The 18,588-nt window shown below is 49.1% G+C and overlaps 1 protein-coding gene across 1 annotated transcript in view; it reads left to right on the forward strand.

The window, feature by feature from the left end:
- Window positions 1–4,501: 4,501 nt before the first annotated feature.
- The window catches only part of LOC127909217 (peptidyl-prolyl cis-trans isomerase FKBP9-like), a 22,627-nt gene continuing 8,540 nt past the window's right edge, over window positions 4,502–18,588 (forward strand). Inside the window, exons 1-3 of the mRNA XM_052469461.1 lie at window positions 4,502–4,874; window positions 9,881–10,026; window positions 17,072–17,261. Coding sequence (XP_052325421.1) covers window positions 4,666–4,874; window positions 9,881–10,026; window positions 17,072–17,261 — 545 coding nt within the window. The 5' untranslated portion in view covers window positions 4,502–4,665. The remainder of the gene's footprint in view (window positions 4,875–9,880; window positions 10,027–17,071; window positions 17,262–18,588) is intronic.

The following is an 18,588-nucleotide window of genomic DNA, read 5'->3' on the forward strand; positions in this document are numbered from 1 at the left end:
AGAAATAAAGACTCACCTGAGATGGAGGGGTAGAAATAAAGACTCACCTGAGATGGAGACTCACCTGAGATAGAAATAAAGACTCACCTGAGATGGAGCTACCTGAGATGGAGGGGTAGAAATAAAGACTCACCTGAGATGGAGCGGTAGAAATAAAGACTCACCTGAGATGGAAATAAAGACTCACCTGAGATGGAGGGGTAGAAATAAAGACTCACCTGAGATGGAGGGTAGAAATAAAGACTCACCTGAGATGGAGGGGTAGAAATAAAGACTCACCTGAGATGGAAATAAAGCTCACCTGAGATGGAGGGGTAGAAATAAAGACTCACCTGAGATGGAGCGGTAGAAATAAAAAGACTCACCTGAGATGGAGACTCACCTGAGATGGAGGGTAGAAATAAAGACTCACCTGAGATGGAGGGGTAGAAATAAAGACTCACCTGAGATGGAGGGGTAGAAATAAAGACTCACCTGAGATGGAGGGGTAGAAATAAAGACTCACCTGAGATGGAGGGGTAGAAATAAAGACTCACCTGAGATGGAGGGGTAGAAATAAAGACTCACCTGAGATGGAGGGGTAGAAATAAAGACTCACCTGAGATGGAGGGTAGAAATAAAGACTCACCTGAGATGGAGGGGTAGAAATAAAGACTCACCTGAGATGGAGGGGTAGAAATAAAGACTCACCTGAGATGGAGGGGTAGAAATAAAGACTCACCTGAGATGGAGGGGTAGAAATAAAGACTCACCTGAGATGGAGGGGTAGAAATAAAGACTCACCTGAGATGGAGGGGTAGAAATAAAGACTCACCTGAGATGGAGCGGTAGAAATAAAGACTCACCTGAGATGGAGGGGTAGAAATAAAGACTCACCTGAGATGGAGGGTAGAAATAAAGACTCACCTGAGATGGAGGGGTAGAAATAAAGACTCACCTGAGATGGAGGGGTAGAAATAAAGACTCACCTGAGATGGAGGGGTAGAAATAAAGACTCACCTGAGATGGAGGGGTAGAAATAAAGACTCACCTGAGATGGAGGGGTAGAAATAAAGACTCACCTGAGATGGAGGGGTAGAAATAAAGACTCACCTGAGATGGAGCGGTAGACTCACCTGAGATGGACAGAAATACAGACTCACCTGAGACACAGAGCACCAGAAACACAGAACACCAGAACACAGACTCACCTGAGATGGAGGGGTAGAAATAAAGACTCACCTGAGATGGAGGGGGAACACCTGAGATGGAGGGGGAAATAAAACTCACCTGAGATGGAGGGGTAGAAATACAGAGCACTGGAACACCTGAGATGGAGGGGTAGAACACCTGAGATGGAGCACCTGAGATAGAAATAAAGACTCACCTGAGATGGAGCACTGGAGACACCAGAGACTCACCTGAGATGGAGGGGTAGAAATACAGAGCACCTGAGAACACCAGAAATAAAGACTCACCTGGAGACCAGAGCACGGTAGAAATAAAACTCACCTGAGATGGAGGGGTAGAAATAAAGACTCACCAGAGATGGAGGGGGAAATAAAACACCAGATGCACCGTAGAAATAAAACTCACCTGAGATGCAGCTACCTGAGATGGAGGGGGAAATAAAGACTCACCTGAGATGGACTGAAATAAAGACTCACCAGAGCACCTGAGAACACAGAGCACCGAGAACACCAGATGGAGGGGTAGAAATAAAACTCACCAGAAATAAAGACTCACCTGAGATGGAGGGTAGAGACTCACCTGAGATGGAGGGGTAGAAATAAAGACTCACCTGAGAGCACTGGAACACCTGAGATGGAGGGGTAGAAATAAAGACTCACCTGAGATGGAGATGGGGGTAGAAATAAAGACTCACCTGAGATGGACAGAAGCAAAGACTCACCTGAGATGGACTGGAAATAAAGACTCACCAGATGGAGTGGTAGAAATAAAACTCACAGATGGAGGTAGAAATAAAGACACCAGAGCACCGGAACGGTAGAAAGAGCACCTGAGATGGAGGGGTAGAAATAAAGACACAGATGGAGCGGTAGAAATACCAGAGCACTGGAACACACAGAGCACAGAACACAGAACACCAGAACACAGAGCACAGAACACCAGAACACAGAGCACCGGAATACCCAGAGCACCGGAACACCAGAGCACTGGAACACAGAGCACCGGAACACAGAGCACTGGAACACCAGAGCACCGGAACACAGAGCACCGGAACACCAGAGCACCGGAACACAGAGCACCAGAACACAGAACACCAGAACACAGAGCACCGGAACACAGAACACAGAACCCAGAGCACCGGAACACCAGAGCACCGGAACACAGAGCACCGGAACACCAGAGCACCGGAACACCAGAGCACCGGAACACCAGAGCACCGGAACACCAGAGCACCGGAACACCAGAGCACCGGAACACAGAGCACCGGAACACCAGAGCACTGGAACACCAGAGCACCGGAACTCAGGGAGAACAGGGAGGAAAGGCGGCCAAAAGAGGTGTTGGCTTTGGCTTTGACCAGTGAGATATACCTGCTGGAGCGCGTGCTACGGGTGGGTGTTGTTATCGTTACCAGTGAGTTGAGATAAGGCGGAGCTTTACCTAGCAAAGACTTAAAGATGACCTGGAGCCAGTGGGTCTGGCGACGAATATGAAGTGAGGGCCCTGGCCACATCTGCAGTCCTCATGCCTCCTTGCAGCATGCCTAAGGCACGTTCACGCAGATGAGCACGGACCCTGGGCATCTTTCTTCTGGTATTTTAGTAGAAAGGCCTCTTTAGTGTCCTAAGTTTTCATAACTGTGACCATAATTGCCTACCTCTGTAAACTGTTAGTGTCTTAACAACGTTCATTAATTGTTTACGGTTCATTGAACAACCATGGGAAACAGTTTTTAAACCCTTTACAATGAATATCTGTGAAGTTATTTGGATTTTTAAGATGTATCTTTGAAAGACAGTGTCCTGGAAAAGGGACGTTTCTTTTTTTGAGTTTTGAGTTTAGAACCTTAACCTTTTTGGTTCTATCCAGAACCCTTTTTTTGTAAGAGTGGACACTCATCGACATGGTTCCAAAAGTAATTGAAAAACACTTAATTTAAAAAATATATAAACTACAATTTAAAAACGACTTTTTTATATACCAAATGTATTCAGTTCTAGTTGTTTTTTAAGAGACAGGCAGCTCTACAGATTGAGATCAGCGCTCCTCTGTTCCATACAGCAGAGAACAGCACTGATTTAATTCACTTTGAAGTAGGCGAACTGCGGGTATTTATAGGGTTCTCGTTTCTCGAACGCTTCCACGGTGTCCCGGATGGGCATGGTCTGTCTGAAGGCGGGCAGCCGCTGTTTACACCGCTTCAGTCACTGCGCCCGCCCTCTCCATAACGTTACCGATCACTCGCAGCTCTGGGAAGTCGGTAAACTTATCCTCGTTCTCCAGCCGCACGGAGCTGCAGTTGAATTGGCAGAAGGCCTCGCTGTCCCTGAGCAGTCGGTACAACCGGAGAGACACCTCGAGGTAGTCTACTGTCTCCTGCCATTTCTCTCCGGTGTACTGATCCAGCGTATTAATACGCGGAGTCTACCCGTCATGTCGCGGGAAACTCGTAAAGCTCTATTTCTATAAAGCTCTATTTGTATTAACTGAAAACGCGAATAGAAGAGAGAGTGCTGGATGTTGTCATATTTAGTTTATGTGTAAAGGTTGGACGGATGGCCTAAATCTACGTCTCTATTCTATTCTGCTCTGTGCCTTGCGTGGGACAAGGACCGCCTCTACCCCCACCATTTATCTCGACACAACTCTCCCTCCCCGGTCTACTCCGGGCAGGGCTCCGTGCACCTCCCCTAATTACTGGTTGAGGAAAACCACACCACTGCACTAACCCGTAGTTTATTAACCTCTATGTAAATGAGTGTCACAAAGTCACAGATTAAGTGTTTTCCATTATTGCACCCCAAACCAAATTCCAAATTGCCACACAACGAATGTGATTGATTTCACGCAGAGACAATGAGAAGTGGCCAGGTGAATGGTGAATTTACAACTTTCAATAGGCAACATGAAATTGCTTGTTCGGTTGTGTTCGGATATATGTTTAGTATGGATTATATGTTAGAAAAGTAGCATATTATATCACCCACTAATTCGAATTGTCCCTGTAGCCTGCTGCTTTCACTCTCCCCTGCCACGTCGAGACATTCCAGAAAGCTAAAGGGGGGGGGGGGAATCCCCTGAAAAATACTTACACACTGGCCCACCACCACACCCCCACCCCGTCATAGCCCAGCATGAAATATCCCCTCAAACTGTATTTGCCTATATAGGCTACATGTGTCAATGTAAACTCTTCTACAGTAATAAATTTGTGTCTGGTGGTCTTGTGGGGGTCTTGCAGTAGTGATGCAGTCTATTTGGTCTGCCGCCCTGACTACTGGGCCCTCTGTTTCCACGTCAACACATCTGCTGTGTGCTACTGCGCCTGCGCCCATTCCATTAAACCAAGAACGGACTGGGATCCAGGGAAGAAGACAGAACGGGAAGAAGAAGCTCAGAGGAACCGAAACAACCTGCGAGAGTGAAAAAGAGACCAATAGCAACCGTAAAAGTCACGGTTATCCACCTTAATTTTTGTCGGTAAAGGATAGTGCTATGACAATGAACCAGTGCGTGCACGGGATGATCTATCTGGCGGTTCTGGTGGCGTTTGCCGCCTGTGACGCCCCTCCGGTACCGTTAGATGACATCGTGATTGAGAAAACGTTCGTGCCGGAGCAGTGCGGGCGCGCTGTGAAAGTAGGGGACTACGTCCGTTACCACTATAACGGCATGTTCCCCGACGGAAAGAAGTTTGACTCCAGGTATCGTTTTGCTTTTCTTTTCTTCCCCTCTCCCTTCCTGCAGTTCCTGCATGCAGTGAGTGGCGTGTACGTCTATAAACTATTATTATTATTATATTATAAACTCATGTGAAAGTTTTATCACCGGGTCCCCCAAACAGCCACGCAGGCAGACAGAGAGAGAGAGAGATGGAGAGATTGTAATGTTTACTGTTCATTTTTGATTGATTATTTCACTTTTGTTTATTATCAATTTCACTTGCTTTGGTAATGTAAACAATGTTTCCCATGCCATTAAAGCTCTTTGAATTGAATTGGGGGAGAGAGAGAGAGCAGTTCAGTCAGAGAGAGAGAGAGAGAGAGACAGCAGTTCAGTCAGAGAGAGAGAGAGAGAGAGAGAGCAGTTCAGTCAGAGAGAGAGAGAGAGAGAGAGAGAGAGAGAGAGAGAGAGATGTTCAGAGAGAGACAGACTCTGCTTCAGTCTCCAAGCCTGAACTGAAGAATAACTGGATTTAAACAGTTCCTGTTATATTATGATGTACCAGCTGCATCTACTGTCTCTATTATATTACGACAGACCAGCTGCATCTACTGTCTCTATTATATTATGACAGACCAGCTGCATCTACTGTCTCTATTATATTATGACAGACCAGCTGCATCTACTGTCTCTATTATATTACGACAGACCAGCTGCATCTACTGTCTCTATTATATTATGACAGACCAGCTGCATCTACTGTCTCTATTATATTATGACAGACCAGCTGCATCTACTGTCTCTATTATATTATGACAGACCAGCTGCATCTACTGTCTCTATTATATTATGACAGACCAGCTGCATCTACTGTCTCTATTATATTACGACAGACCAGCTGCATCTACTGTCTCTATTATATTACGACAGACCAGCTGCATCTACTGTCTCTATTATATTATGACAGACCAGCTGCATCTACTGTCTCTATTATATTACGACAGACCAGCTAAATCTACTGTCTCTATTATATTATGACAGACCAGCTGCATCTACTGTCTCTACTTTATTATGACAGACCAGCTGCATCTACTGTCTCTACTTTATTATGACAGACCAGCTAGATCTACTGTCTCTACTTTATTATGACAGACCAGCTAGATCTACTGTCTCTACTTTATTATGACAGACCAGCAAGATCTACTGTCTCTAATTTATTATGAAAGACCAGCTAGATCTACTGTCTCGACTTTATTATGACAGACCAGCTGCATCTACTGTCTCTACTTTATTATGACAGACCAGCTAGTTCTACTGTCTCTACTTTATTATGACAGACCAGCTAGTTCTACTGTCTCTACTTTATTATGACAGACCAGCTGCATCTAATGTCTCTACTTTATTATGACAGACCAGCTAGATCTACTGTTTCTACTTTATTATGACAGACCAGCTAGATCTACTGTCTCTACTTTATTATGACAGACCACCTAGTTCTATCTCTACTGCTACTAAATACACCGGCTGATACTGTATACCTGTCCCGCTGTAGGCCATGAACACACAGGTATAACCTCCAGGTGTGTGAGTGTAGGTCATGAACACACAGGTATAACCTCCAGGTGTGTGAGTGTAGGCCATGAACCCACAGGTATAACCTCCAGGTGTGTGAGTGTAGGCCATGAACACACAGGTATAACCAGCAGGTGTGTGAGTGTATTATGAACACACAGGACCATAACCTCCAGGTGTGTGAGTATAGGCCATGAACACACAGGTATAACCTCCAGGTGTCTATTAGGTCATGAACACAGACCAGGTATAACCTCCAGGTGTGTGAGTTAGGTCATGAACAGACACAGGTATAACCTCCAGGTGTGTGAGTGAGGCCATGAACACACAGGTATAACCTCCAGGTGTGTGAGTTAGGTCATGACAGACCAGTATAACCTCCAGGTGTGTGAGTGTAGGTCATGAACACACAGGTATAACCTCCAGGTGTGTGAGTGACAGGTCATGAACACACAGGTATAACCTCCAGGTTGTGAGTTAGGCCAGACACACAGATATAACCTCCAGGTGTGTAGTTAGGTCATGAACACACAGGTATAACCCAGGTGTGTGAGTGTAGGCCATGAACACACAGATATAACCTCCAGGTGTGTATTAGGCCATGAACACACAGACCAGCTGCCTCCAGGTGTCTAGTTATATGAACACACAGGACCAGCTGTGAGTCTAGGCCATGAACACACAGGTATAACCTCCAGGTGTGTGAGACAGGCCATGAACACACAGGTCTACTCCAGGTGTGTGAGTTAGGTCATGAACACCAGGTATAACCTCCAGGTGTGTGAGTGTAGGCCATGAACACACAGGACCAACCTCCAGGTGTGTGAGTGTAGGCCATGAAAACACAGGTATAACCTCCAGGTGTGTGAGTGTAGGTCATGAACACACAGGTATAACTGTCTCCAGGTGTGTGAGTGTAGGCCATGAACACACAGGTATAATCTCCAGGTGTGTGAGTGTAGGTCATGGACACACAGGTATAACCTCCAGGTGTGTAGTGTAGGCCAGACCAGTAAACCTCCAGGTGTGTGAGTGTAGGTCATGAACACACAGGTATAACCTCCAGGTGTGTGAGTTTAGGCCATGAACACCAGGTAGATAACCTCCTAGTGTCTGAACTACAGGTTTATTGAGTGTAGGCCAGACCAGCTCCAGGTGTCTACTGTAGGTCATGAATGACAGGTAGCAAGACCTCCAGGTCTGTAATGTAGGCCATGAAAACACACAGGATCTACTGTGAGTGTAGGCCATGACAGACCAGGCATCTACTGTCTCTAGTTTAGGCCATGAACACACAGGTTAACCTACTGTCTCTACTTTAGGCCATGACAGACCATAGTTCTACTGTCTCCAGGTATGACAGACCAGCTGCATGAACACACAGGTTTCCAGGTGTGTGATAGGTCATGAACACCAGGTATGATCTACAGGTGTCTGAGTTTAGGTCACAGACACACAGATCTACTGTCTCTCCAGGTGTGTGAGTGTAGGCCATGAACACACCATAACCTCCAGGTGTGTGAGTGTAGGTCATGAACACACAGGTATAACCTCCAGGTGTGTGAGTGTAGGCCATGAACACACAGGTATAACCTCCAGGTGTGTGAGTGTAGGTCATGAACACACAGGTATAACCTCCAGGTGTGTGAGTGTAGGTCATGAACACACAGGTATAACCTCCAGGTGTGTGAGTGTAGGTCATGAACACACAGGTATAACCTCCAGGTGTGTGAGTGTAGGCCATGAACACACAGGTATAACCTCCAGGTGTGTGAGTGTAGGTCATGAACACACAGGTATAACCTCCAGGTGTGTGAGTGTAGGTCATGAACACACAGGTATAACCTCCAGGTGTGTGAGTGTAGGCCATGAACACACAGGTATAACCTCCAGGTGTGTGAGTGTAGGTCATAAACACACAGGTATAACCTCCAGGTGTGTGAGTGTAGGTCATGAACACACAGATATAACCTCCAGGTGTGTGAGTGTAGGTCATGAACACACAGGTATAACCTCCAGGTGTGTGAGTGTAGGTCATGAACACACAGGTATAACCTCCAGGTGTGTGAGTGTAGGTCATGAACACACAGGTATAACCTCCAGGTGTGTGAGTGTAGGTCATAAACACACAGGTATAACCTCCAGGTGTGTGAGTGTAGGTCATGAACACACAGGTATAACCTCCAGGTGTGTGAGTGTAGGTCATAAACACACAGGTATAACCTCCAGGTGTGTGAGTGTAGGTCATAAACACACAGGTATAACCTCCAGGTGTGTGAGTGTAGGTCATGAACACACAGGTATAACCTCCAGGTGTGTGAGTGTAGGTCATGAACACACAGGTATAACCTCCAGGTGTGTGAGTGTAGGTCATGAACACACAGGTATAACCTCCAGGTGTGTGAGTGTAGGTCATGAACACACAGGTATAACCTCCAGGTGTGTGAGTGTAGGTCATAAACACACAGGTATAACCTCCAGGTGTGTGAGTGTAGGTCATAAACACACAGGTATAACCTCCAGGTGTGTGAGTGTAGGTCATGAACACACAGGTATAACCTCCAGGTGTGTGAGTGTAGGTCATGAACACACAGGTATAACCTCCAGGTGTGTGAGTGTAGGTCATGAACACACAGGTATAACCTCCAGGTGTGTGAGTGTAGGTCATGAACACACAGGTATAACCTCCAGGTGTGTGAGTGTAGGTCATGAACACACAGGTATAACCTCCAGGTGTGTGAGTGTAGGTCATGAACACACAGGTATAACCTCCAGGTGTGTGAGTGTAGGTCATAAACACACAGGTATAACCTCCAGGTGTGTGAGTGTAGGTCATAAACACACAGGTATAACCTCCAGGTGTGTGAGTGTAGGTCATAAACACACAGGTATAACCTCCAGGTGTGTGAGTGTAGGTCAAACACACAGGTTAACCTCCAGGTGTGTGAGTGTAGGTCATGAACACACAGGTATCCTTCAGGTGTGTGAGTGTAGGCCATGAACACACAGGTATAACCTCCAGGTGTGAGTGTAGGTTCATGAACACACAGGTATAACCTCCAGGTGTGTGAGTGTAGGTCATGAACATGACTGTAACCTCAGGTGTGTGAGTGGCCATGCCAAAAGCTGATCAGGTTAAACATCTCATTAATGGCATCATATTATATTATGTAAACTGTTGGGCTAAAGTAGACCAGTAGGTTTCAGCATCGATGTGCACTGAGATGTTGGTTGGCCGGTGTAGTAGTTCAGACCTGGTGACGCGGCATGTTATTTAGTCTCACCACAGCCAAGCAATGACGGCTGACTGGACAGAGAGCTACATATGACTGACTGATTGACTGACTGACTGGCTGACTGGCTGACTGACTGAGAAAATTAGTGTTTTCCTTGTTTCTTCTCTTTCTGTCTTTTTTGCTTGAGATTTTGGCAGCTCCCCTAACGTTGTGTGTGTGTGTGTGTGTGTGCGTTGCAGCTATGACCGCGGTAGCACCTACAATGTTTATGTGGGTAAGAAGCAGCTGATTGAAGGGATGGACAGAGCTCTGGTAGGGATGTGTGTCAACGAGAGACGCCTGGTCACCATCCCCCCACAACTGGCCTATGGGAAGGAAGGATACGGTAAGCTCATAACATTTTTTAATTTTTTAAATTTTTTTATTTATTTATTTTACCTTTATTTAACTAGGCATGTCAGTTAAGAACAAATTTTTATTTTCAATGACAGCCGAGGAACAGTGGGTTTACTGCCTTGGTCAGGGGAACAGTGGGTTTACTGTCTGTTCAGGGGAACAGTGGGTTTACTGCCTTGGTCAAGGGAACAGTGGGTTTACTGCCTGTTCAGGGGAACAGTGGGTTTACTGCCTTGGTCAGGGGAATAGTGGGTTTACTGCCTGTTCAGGGGAACAGTGGGTTTACTGCCTTGGTCAGGGGAACAGTGGGTTTACTGCCTGTTCAGGGGAACAGTGGGTTAACTGCCCATTCAGGTGAACAGTGGGTTTACTGCCTGTTCAGGGGAACAGTGGGTTTACTGCCTTGGTCAGGGGAACAGTGGGTTTACTGCCTGTTCAGGGGAACAGTGGGTTTACTGCCTGTTCAGGGGAACAGTGGGTTTACTGCCTGTTCAGGGGAACAGTGGGTTTACTGCCTGTTCAGGGGAACAGTGGGTTTACTGCCTGTTCAGGGGAACAGTGGGTTTACTGCCTGTTCAGGGGAACAGTGGGTTTACTGCCTGTTCAGGGGAACAGTGGGTTTACTGCCTGTTCAGGGGAACAGTGGGTTAACTGCCTGTTCAGGGGAACAGTGGGTTTACTGCCTGTTCAGGGGAACAGTGGGTTAACTGCCATGTTCAGGGGAACAGTGGGTTTACTGCCTGTTCAGGGGAACAGTGGGTTAACTGCCATGTTCAGGGGAACAGTGGGTTAACTGCCTGTTCAGGGGAACAGTGGGTTTACTGCCTGTTCAGGGGAACAGTGGGTTAACTGCCTGTTCAGGGGAACAGTGGGTTAACTGCCTGTTCAGGGGAACAGTGGGTTAACTGCCATGTTCAGGGGAACAGTGGGTTAACTGCCTGTTCAGGGGAACAGTGGGTTAACTGCCTGTTCAGGGGAACAGTGGGTTAACTGCCTGTTCAGGGGAACAGTGGGTTTACTGCCTGTTCAGGGAAACAGTGGGTTAACTGCCTGTTCAGGGGAACAGTGGGTTAACTGCCATGTTCAGGGGAACAGTAGGTTAACTGCCTGTTCAGGGGAACAGTGGGTTTACTGCCTGTTCAGGGGAACAGTGGGTTAACTGCCTGTTCAGAGGAACAGTGGATTAACTGCCTGTTCAGGGGAACAGTGGGTTAACTGCCTGTTCAGGGGAACAGTGGGTTTACTGCCTGTTCAGGGGAACAGTGGGTTTACTGCCTGTTCAGGGGAACAGTGGGTTTACTGCCTGTTCAGGGGAACAGTGGGTTTACTGCCTTGTTCAGGGGAACAGTGGGTTTACTGCCTGTTCAGGAGAACAGTGGGTTTACTGCCTGTTCAGGGGAACAGTGGGTTTACTGCCTGTTCAGGGGAACAGTGGGTTTACTGCCTGTTCAGGGGAACAGTGGGTTTACTGCCTGTTCAGGGGAACAGTGGGTTTACTGCCTGTTCAGGGGAACAGTGGGTTTACTGCCTGTTCAGGGGAACAGTGGGTTTACTGCCTGTTCATGGGAACAGTGGGTTTACTGCCTGTTCAGGGGAACAGTGGGTTTACTGCCTGTTCAGGGGAACAGTGGGTTTACTGCCTGTTCAAGGGAACAGTGGGTTAACTGCCTGTTCAGGGGAACAGTGGGTTAACTGCCTTGTTCAGGGGAACAGTGGGTTAACTGCCTGTTCAGGGGAACAGTGGGTTTACTGCCTGTTCAGGGGAACAGTGGGTTAACTGCCTTGTTCAGGGGAACAGTGGGTTAACTGCCTTGTTCAGGGGAACAGTGGGTTAACTGCCTTGTTCAGGGGAACAGTGGGTTAACTGCCTTGTTCAGGGGAACAGTGGGTTAACTGCCTTGTTCAGGGGAACAGTGGGTTAACTGCCTTGTTCAGGGGAACAGTGGGTTAACTGCCTTGTTCAGGGGAACAGTGGGTTTACTGCCTGTTCAGGGGAACAGTGGGTTAACTGCCTGTTCAGGGGAACAGTGGGTTAACTGCCTTGTTCAGGGGAACAGTGGGTTAACTGCCTTGTTCAGGGGAACAGTGGGTTAACTGCCTTGTTCAGGGGAACAGTGGGTTAACTGCCTTGTTCAGGGGAACAGTGGGTTAACTGCCTTGTTCAGGGGAACACTGGGTTAACTGCCTTGTTCAGGGGAACAGTGGGTTAACTGCCTTGTTCAGGGTTACAGTGGGTTAACTGCCTGTTCAGGGGAACAGTGGGTTTACTGCCTGTTCAAGGGAACAGTGGGTTAACTGCCTTGTTCAGGGGAACAGTGGGTTAACTGCCTTGTTCAGGGGAACAGTGGGTTGACTGCCTTGTTCAGGGGAACAGTGGGTTAACTGCCTTGTTCAGGGGAACACTGGGTTAACTGCCTTGTTCAGGGGAACACTGGGTTAACTGCCTTGTTCAGGGGAACAGTGGGTTAACTGCCTTGTTCAGGGGAACAGTGGGTTAACTGCCTTGTTCAGGGGAACAGTGGGTTAACTGCCTTGTTCAGGGGAACAGTGGGTTAACTGCCTGTTCAGGGGAACAGTGGGTTAACTGCCTTGTTCAGGGATGCAGAACAACAGATTTTTGTCAGGTCAGGGATTCGATCCAGTAACCTTTCGGTTACTAGTACAACGCTCTAACCACTAGGCTACCTGCCGCACCTGTAATCTGTGTGTTTAGCTTCCAACATTGTGAAATCATAGCTTTTAACGTGGTTATAACAGCTTACGGTAGGCCTATAACATGGTTATAATATAGCTTACGATAGGCCTATAACATGGTTATAATATAGCTTACGATAGGCCTATAACATGGTTATAACATAGCTTACGGTAGGCCCATAACATGGTTATAACATAGCTTACGGTAGGCCCATAACATGTTTATAACAGTTTATGGTAGGCCCATAACATGGTTATAACAGCTTACAGTAGGCCCATAACATGGTTATAACATAGCTTACAGTAGGCCCATAACATGGTTATAACATAGCTTACGGTAGGCCCATAACATGGTTATAACATAGCTTACGGTAGGCCCATAACATGGTTATAACAGATTACGGTAGGCCTATAACATGGTTATAATATAGCTTACGGTAGGCCCATAACATGGTTATAACAGATTACGGTAGGCCTATAACATGGTTATAATATAGATTACGGTAGGCCTATAACATGGTTATAACAGCTTACGATAGGCCTATAACATGGTTATAATATAGCTTACGGTAGGCCTATAACATGGTTATAACAGCTTACGGTAGGCCTATAACATGGTTATAACATAGCTTACGATAGGCCCATAACATGGTTATAAACATTGGTCTGTCTTGTCTGTGTGATGACGAACACAGGTAGAAGCTGTAGATCTGTGCTCCAGATGCATAACATGGTTATGGGGTCGCACGATAGGCCTATAACATGGTTATAACAGTATTCATAAAACAGACAGAGGAAGGAACAGGAAGTGGTCTTCCATGGAACAGCCCACTCTGACATCACAGACCAGGAAGTGGGCGGTCTCGGCTCCATGTGGAATCGGCCCACTCTGACATCACAGACCAGGAAGTGGGCGGTCTCGGCTCCATGTGGAATCGGCCCACTCTGACATCACAGACCAGGAAGTGGGCGGTCTCGGCTCCATGTGGAATCGGCCCACTCTGACATCACAGACCAGGAAGTGGGCGGTCTCGGCTCCATGTGGAATCGGCCCACTCTGACATCACAGACCAGGAAGTGAGCGCTGCCTGGAGCCAAGCTGTTTGTTACTGTGCACAGGGCAGGCTGAGCTAGCTGCTGTCACTGAATATCAGATCAATCAGCTGGTTGACAGATTAGTGTTGCAAGAAGCTCAGACCAACCCTCTACAACTAACACAGAGAGGAGGAGTCCTGTTGTAGGCGGTACCCTCGTTTACAGGGGAGAGCACAGTGTCAGGAGTGTGTTTGTCCATATTAGTGTATGTGTGTGTGTATAATAGCATGTTGTTGTGCGTATAAAGAGGTCATCAAGCAGATTGGTTGGTTTTGCACGAGGAGAGATTAGAACAGGAATGTGTGGCCTGACTTGACATGTAGAGACCGGTAAAGAGAGAGAATGCGAGATGGGGGGAGGGTGCGTGTATGGACAGGTAAATGTAGGTGTCTTTTCTATAGATTTGTGTGTGGAAGAGAGAGAGAGGGTGAGAGAGGGTGAGAGAGGGTGAGAGAGGCATAATAGCCATAACATGGCATGTTAAACATCTCTATTTCTTTGAGTGCAATGCCTGCTGTTCATTTTTATTGTTCATTTCACTTTGTTTTTATGATCTATTTCACTTGCTTTGGCAATATGGTTCCCATGCCAATAAAGCCCTTAGAAATGAATTGAATTGAGAGGAAGAAGGAGTGAGAGTCGGGGAGGGAGAGCCCGGGGGAGGGAGAGCCCACGGGGAGGAAGAGCCCGGGGACATCACAGACCAGGAAGGGAGGGAGAGCCGGGGAGCGGGGAGGGAGAGCTGTTTGTTACTGTGCACAGGGCAGGGAAGAGCTAGCGGGGGAGGTCACTGGGGATATCGGGGAGGGATCGGGAGGGAGAGCCGGGAGGGAGAGCCCGGGAGGGAGAGCCCGGGAGGGAGAGCCGGGGAAGCCCGGGAGGGAGAGCCCGGGAGGGAGAGCCAGGGGAGACCCGGGGAGGGAGAGCCCGGGGAGGGAGAGCCCGGGAGGGGAGACCAACCCGGGGACAACGGGGAGGGACACGGGGAGGGAGAGCCCGGGAGGGAGAGTCCTGCCGGGGAGGGAGAGCGGGGGGAGAGCCCGGGGTTTACGGGGGGGAGAGAGCGGGACAGTGCCCGGGAGGGTGTGTTTGTCCGGGAGGGAGAGTGTATGGGAGTGTGTATAATAGCATGTTGAGGGAGAGCCCGGGAGGGAAAGGGAGAGGTCATCGGGGAGGGCAGATTGGGGGTTTTGCACGGGGGAGGGAGGAGAGATTAGAACAGGAATGCCGGGTGGCCTGACTTGACATGTAGAGACGGGGGTAAAGAGAGGGATGGAGAGGGGGAGGGTGGGATGGCCCAGGGAGGGTGCCGGGGAGGGAGAGCAGGGAGGTGCCGGGAGGGAGATTTGGGGAGGGAGAGTGGGAGGGAGAGCCCGGGAGGAGAGGGAGAGAGCCGGGGAGGGAGAGGGGAGAGAGGGGAGAGAGGCATAATAGCCATAACATGGCATGTTAAACATCTCTATTTCTTTGAGGCAATGCCTGCTGTTCATTTTTATTGTTCATTTCACTTTGTTTTTATGATCTATTTCACTTGCTTTGGCAAGCCGGGATGGTTCCCGGGATGCCAATAAAGCCGGGAGGGAAGCCGGGAGGGAGAGCCGGGGAGGGAAGCCCGGGAGGAGAAGCCGGGGGAGGAGAGCCGGGGGAGGGAGAGCCCGGGGAGGGAGAGCCGGGGAGGGAGAGCCCGGGAGGAGAGCCGGGAGGGAGAGCCCGGGAGGGAGAGCCCGGGAGGGGAGGGAGGGAGACCCGGGGGGGGAGAGGGAGAGCCGGGAGGGAGAGCCGGGGGAGGGAGAGCCCGGGAGGGAGAGCCGGGGAGGGAGAGCCGGGGAGGGAGAGCCGGGGAGGGAGAGCCTGGGGAGGGGAGCCGGGGAGGGAGAGCCCGGGAGGGAGAGCCCGGGGAGGGAGAGCCCGGGGAGGGAGAGCCGGAGAGGAGAGCCGGGGAGGGAGAGCCGGGGAGGGAGACCCGGGGAGTGAGAGCCGGGGGAGAGCCGGGAGGGAGAGCCGGGAGGGAGAGCCGGAGGGGGAGAGCCGGGAGGGAGAGCCGGGAGGGAGAGCCGGGAGGGAGAGCCGGGGGGGGAGAGCCGGGGAGGGAGAGCCGGGGAGGGAGAGCCGGGGAGGGAGAGCCCGGGGAGGGAGAGCCGGGGAGGGAGAGCCCGGGGAGGGAGAGCCGGGGAGGGAGAGCCGGGGAGGGAGAGCCCGGGAGGGAGAGCCCGGGGAGGGAGAGCCGGGGAGGGAGAGCCCGGGGAGGGAGAGCCGGGGAGGGAGAGCCCGGGGAGGGAGAGCCGGGGAGGGAGAGCCCGGGGAGGGAGAGCCCGGGGAGGGAGAGCCCGGGGAGGGAGAGCCCGGGGAGGGAGAGCCGGGGAGGGAGAGCCCGGGGAGGGAGAGCCGGGGAGGGAGAGCCCGGGAGGGAGAGCCGGGGAGGGAGAGCCCGGGGAGGGAGAGCCAGAGAGTTGGAGGGAGAAGCAGTCTTTGCCAGCAGAGAGAACAACTGTCAACTCACCAGTATGAATTGAATCACAACCACCCTCAACTTCGCTACCCCTTCTCCTCCCTTCCTCTTCCCCTCCTCTCATCCCCCCAAAAAAATGTCTTTGGCCTGTTTATAAACTGTGATTAAGTACCTTCAAAGAAATCATTCCATGTTCATCTGACGAGTCTAACATTGAAAGAAAGAAAGAGAGAAAGGAGAGAGGAAGTAGAGAGAGGGGATGAGAGAGAGAGAGAGAGAGAGAGAGAGAGAGAGAGAGAGAGAGAGAGAGAGAGAGGGGGATGAGAGACGGGATAAGAGAATAGAAGGTGAGAGAGAGGTGATGAGAGAAGAGAAGGTGAGAGAGGGGATGAGAGAAGAGAAGGTGAGAGAGAGGGGATGAGAGAAGAGAAGGTGAGAGAGAGGGATGATGAGAGAGAGGGAGAGAGAGAGAGAGAGAGAGAGAGAGAGAGAGAGAGAGAGAGGGGATGAGAGAGAGAGGGGATGAGAGAGAGAGGGGATGAGAGAGAGAGGGATGAGAGAAGAGAAGGTGAGAGAGAGGGGATGAGAGAAGAGAAGGGGAGAGAGAGGGGATGAGAGAAGAGAAGGTGAGAAAGTGGGGATGAGAGAGACAGGATAAGAGAAGAGAAGGTGAGAGAGAGGGGATGAGAGAGACAGGATAAGAGAAGAGAAGGTGAGAGAGAGGGGATGAGAGAGACAGGATAAGTGAAGGTGAGAGAGAGATCAAGTGTAACTCTGTCATTCTTCCTTAATCCAGGTGATGTCATCCCTTCAGACGCAATCCTCAATTTTGACGTTCTGTTGTTGGACGTGTGGAACCCTGACGACGGGGTTCAGAGTGAGACGTACTACACCCCTGAGAACTGCTCTAGGAAGGTAGAGGTGTCAGACTACGTACGATACCACTACAACGGAACACTGCTGGACGGAACACTGTTCGACTCCAGGTGAGACACACTACACACACTTTTTATTTGATTTATTTTTATTTCACCTTTATTTAACCAGGTAGGATGAGAACAAGTTCTCATTTGCAAGGACCTGGCCAAGATAAAGCATAGCAGTGTGAACAGACAACACAGAGTTACACATGGAGTAAACAATTAGCAAGTCAATAACACAGTAGAAAAAAATGGGCAGTCTATATACAATGTGTGCAAAAGGCATGAGGAGGTAGGCGAATAATACAATTTTGCAGATTAACACTGGAGTGATAAATGATCAGATGGGCATGTACAGGTAGAGATATTGGTGTGCAAAAGAGCAGAAAAGTAAATAAATAAAAACAGTATAAAAACAGTATGGGAATGAGGTAGGTGAAAAAGGGTGAGCTATTTACCTATAGACTATGTACAACTGCAGCTCGGTTAGCTGCTCGGATAGCTGATGTTTGAAGTTGGTGAGGGAGATAAAAGTCTCCAACTTCAGGATTCGTTCCAGTCACAGGCAGCAGAGTACTGAACGAAACGGCCAAATGAGGTGTTGGCTTTAGGGATGATCAGTGAGATACACCTGCTGGAGCGCGTGCTACGGATGGGTGTTGCCATCGTGACCAGTGAACTGAGATAAGGCGGAGCTTTACCTAGCATGGACTTGTAAATGACCTGGAGCCAGTGGGTCTGGCGACGAATATGTAGTGAGGGCCAGCCGACTAGAGCGTACAAGTCGCAGTGGTGGGTGGTATAAGGTGCTTTAGTGACAAAACGGATGGCACTGTGATAGACTGCATCCAGTTTGCTGAGTAGAGTGTTGGAACACTAGATGACACGGAACGAGGACTAGGATAGTCAGTTTTACTAGGTGCTTGGCAGCGTGAGTGAAGGAGGCTTTGTTGCGGAATAGAAAGCCGACTCTGGATTTGATTTTTGACACACACACTACACACACTACACACTACTAACACACACTACACACACTACACACACTACACACACACACTACACACTACTAACACACACTACACACTACTAACACACACTACACACACGACACACTACTAACACACACGACACACTACTAACACACACTACACACACTACACACACTACACACTACTAACACACACTACACACTACTAACACACACTACACACTACTAACACACACTACTAACACACACTACACACTACTAACACACACTACACACTACTAACACACACTACACACTACTAACACACACTACACACTACTAACACACACTACACACACTACACACTACACACTACTAACACACACTACACACTACTAACACACACTAACACACACTATCACAGGG

The sequence above is a fragment of the Oncorhynchus keta genome, chromosome 19 (genome assembly GCF_023373465.1).
Source record: "Oncorhynchus keta strain PuntledgeMale-10-30-2019 chromosome 19, Oket_V2, whole genome shotgun sequence".
Taxonomy (NCBI): Eukaryota; Metazoa; Chordata; class Actinopteri; order Salmoniformes; family Salmonidae; genus Oncorhynchus; species Oncorhynchus keta.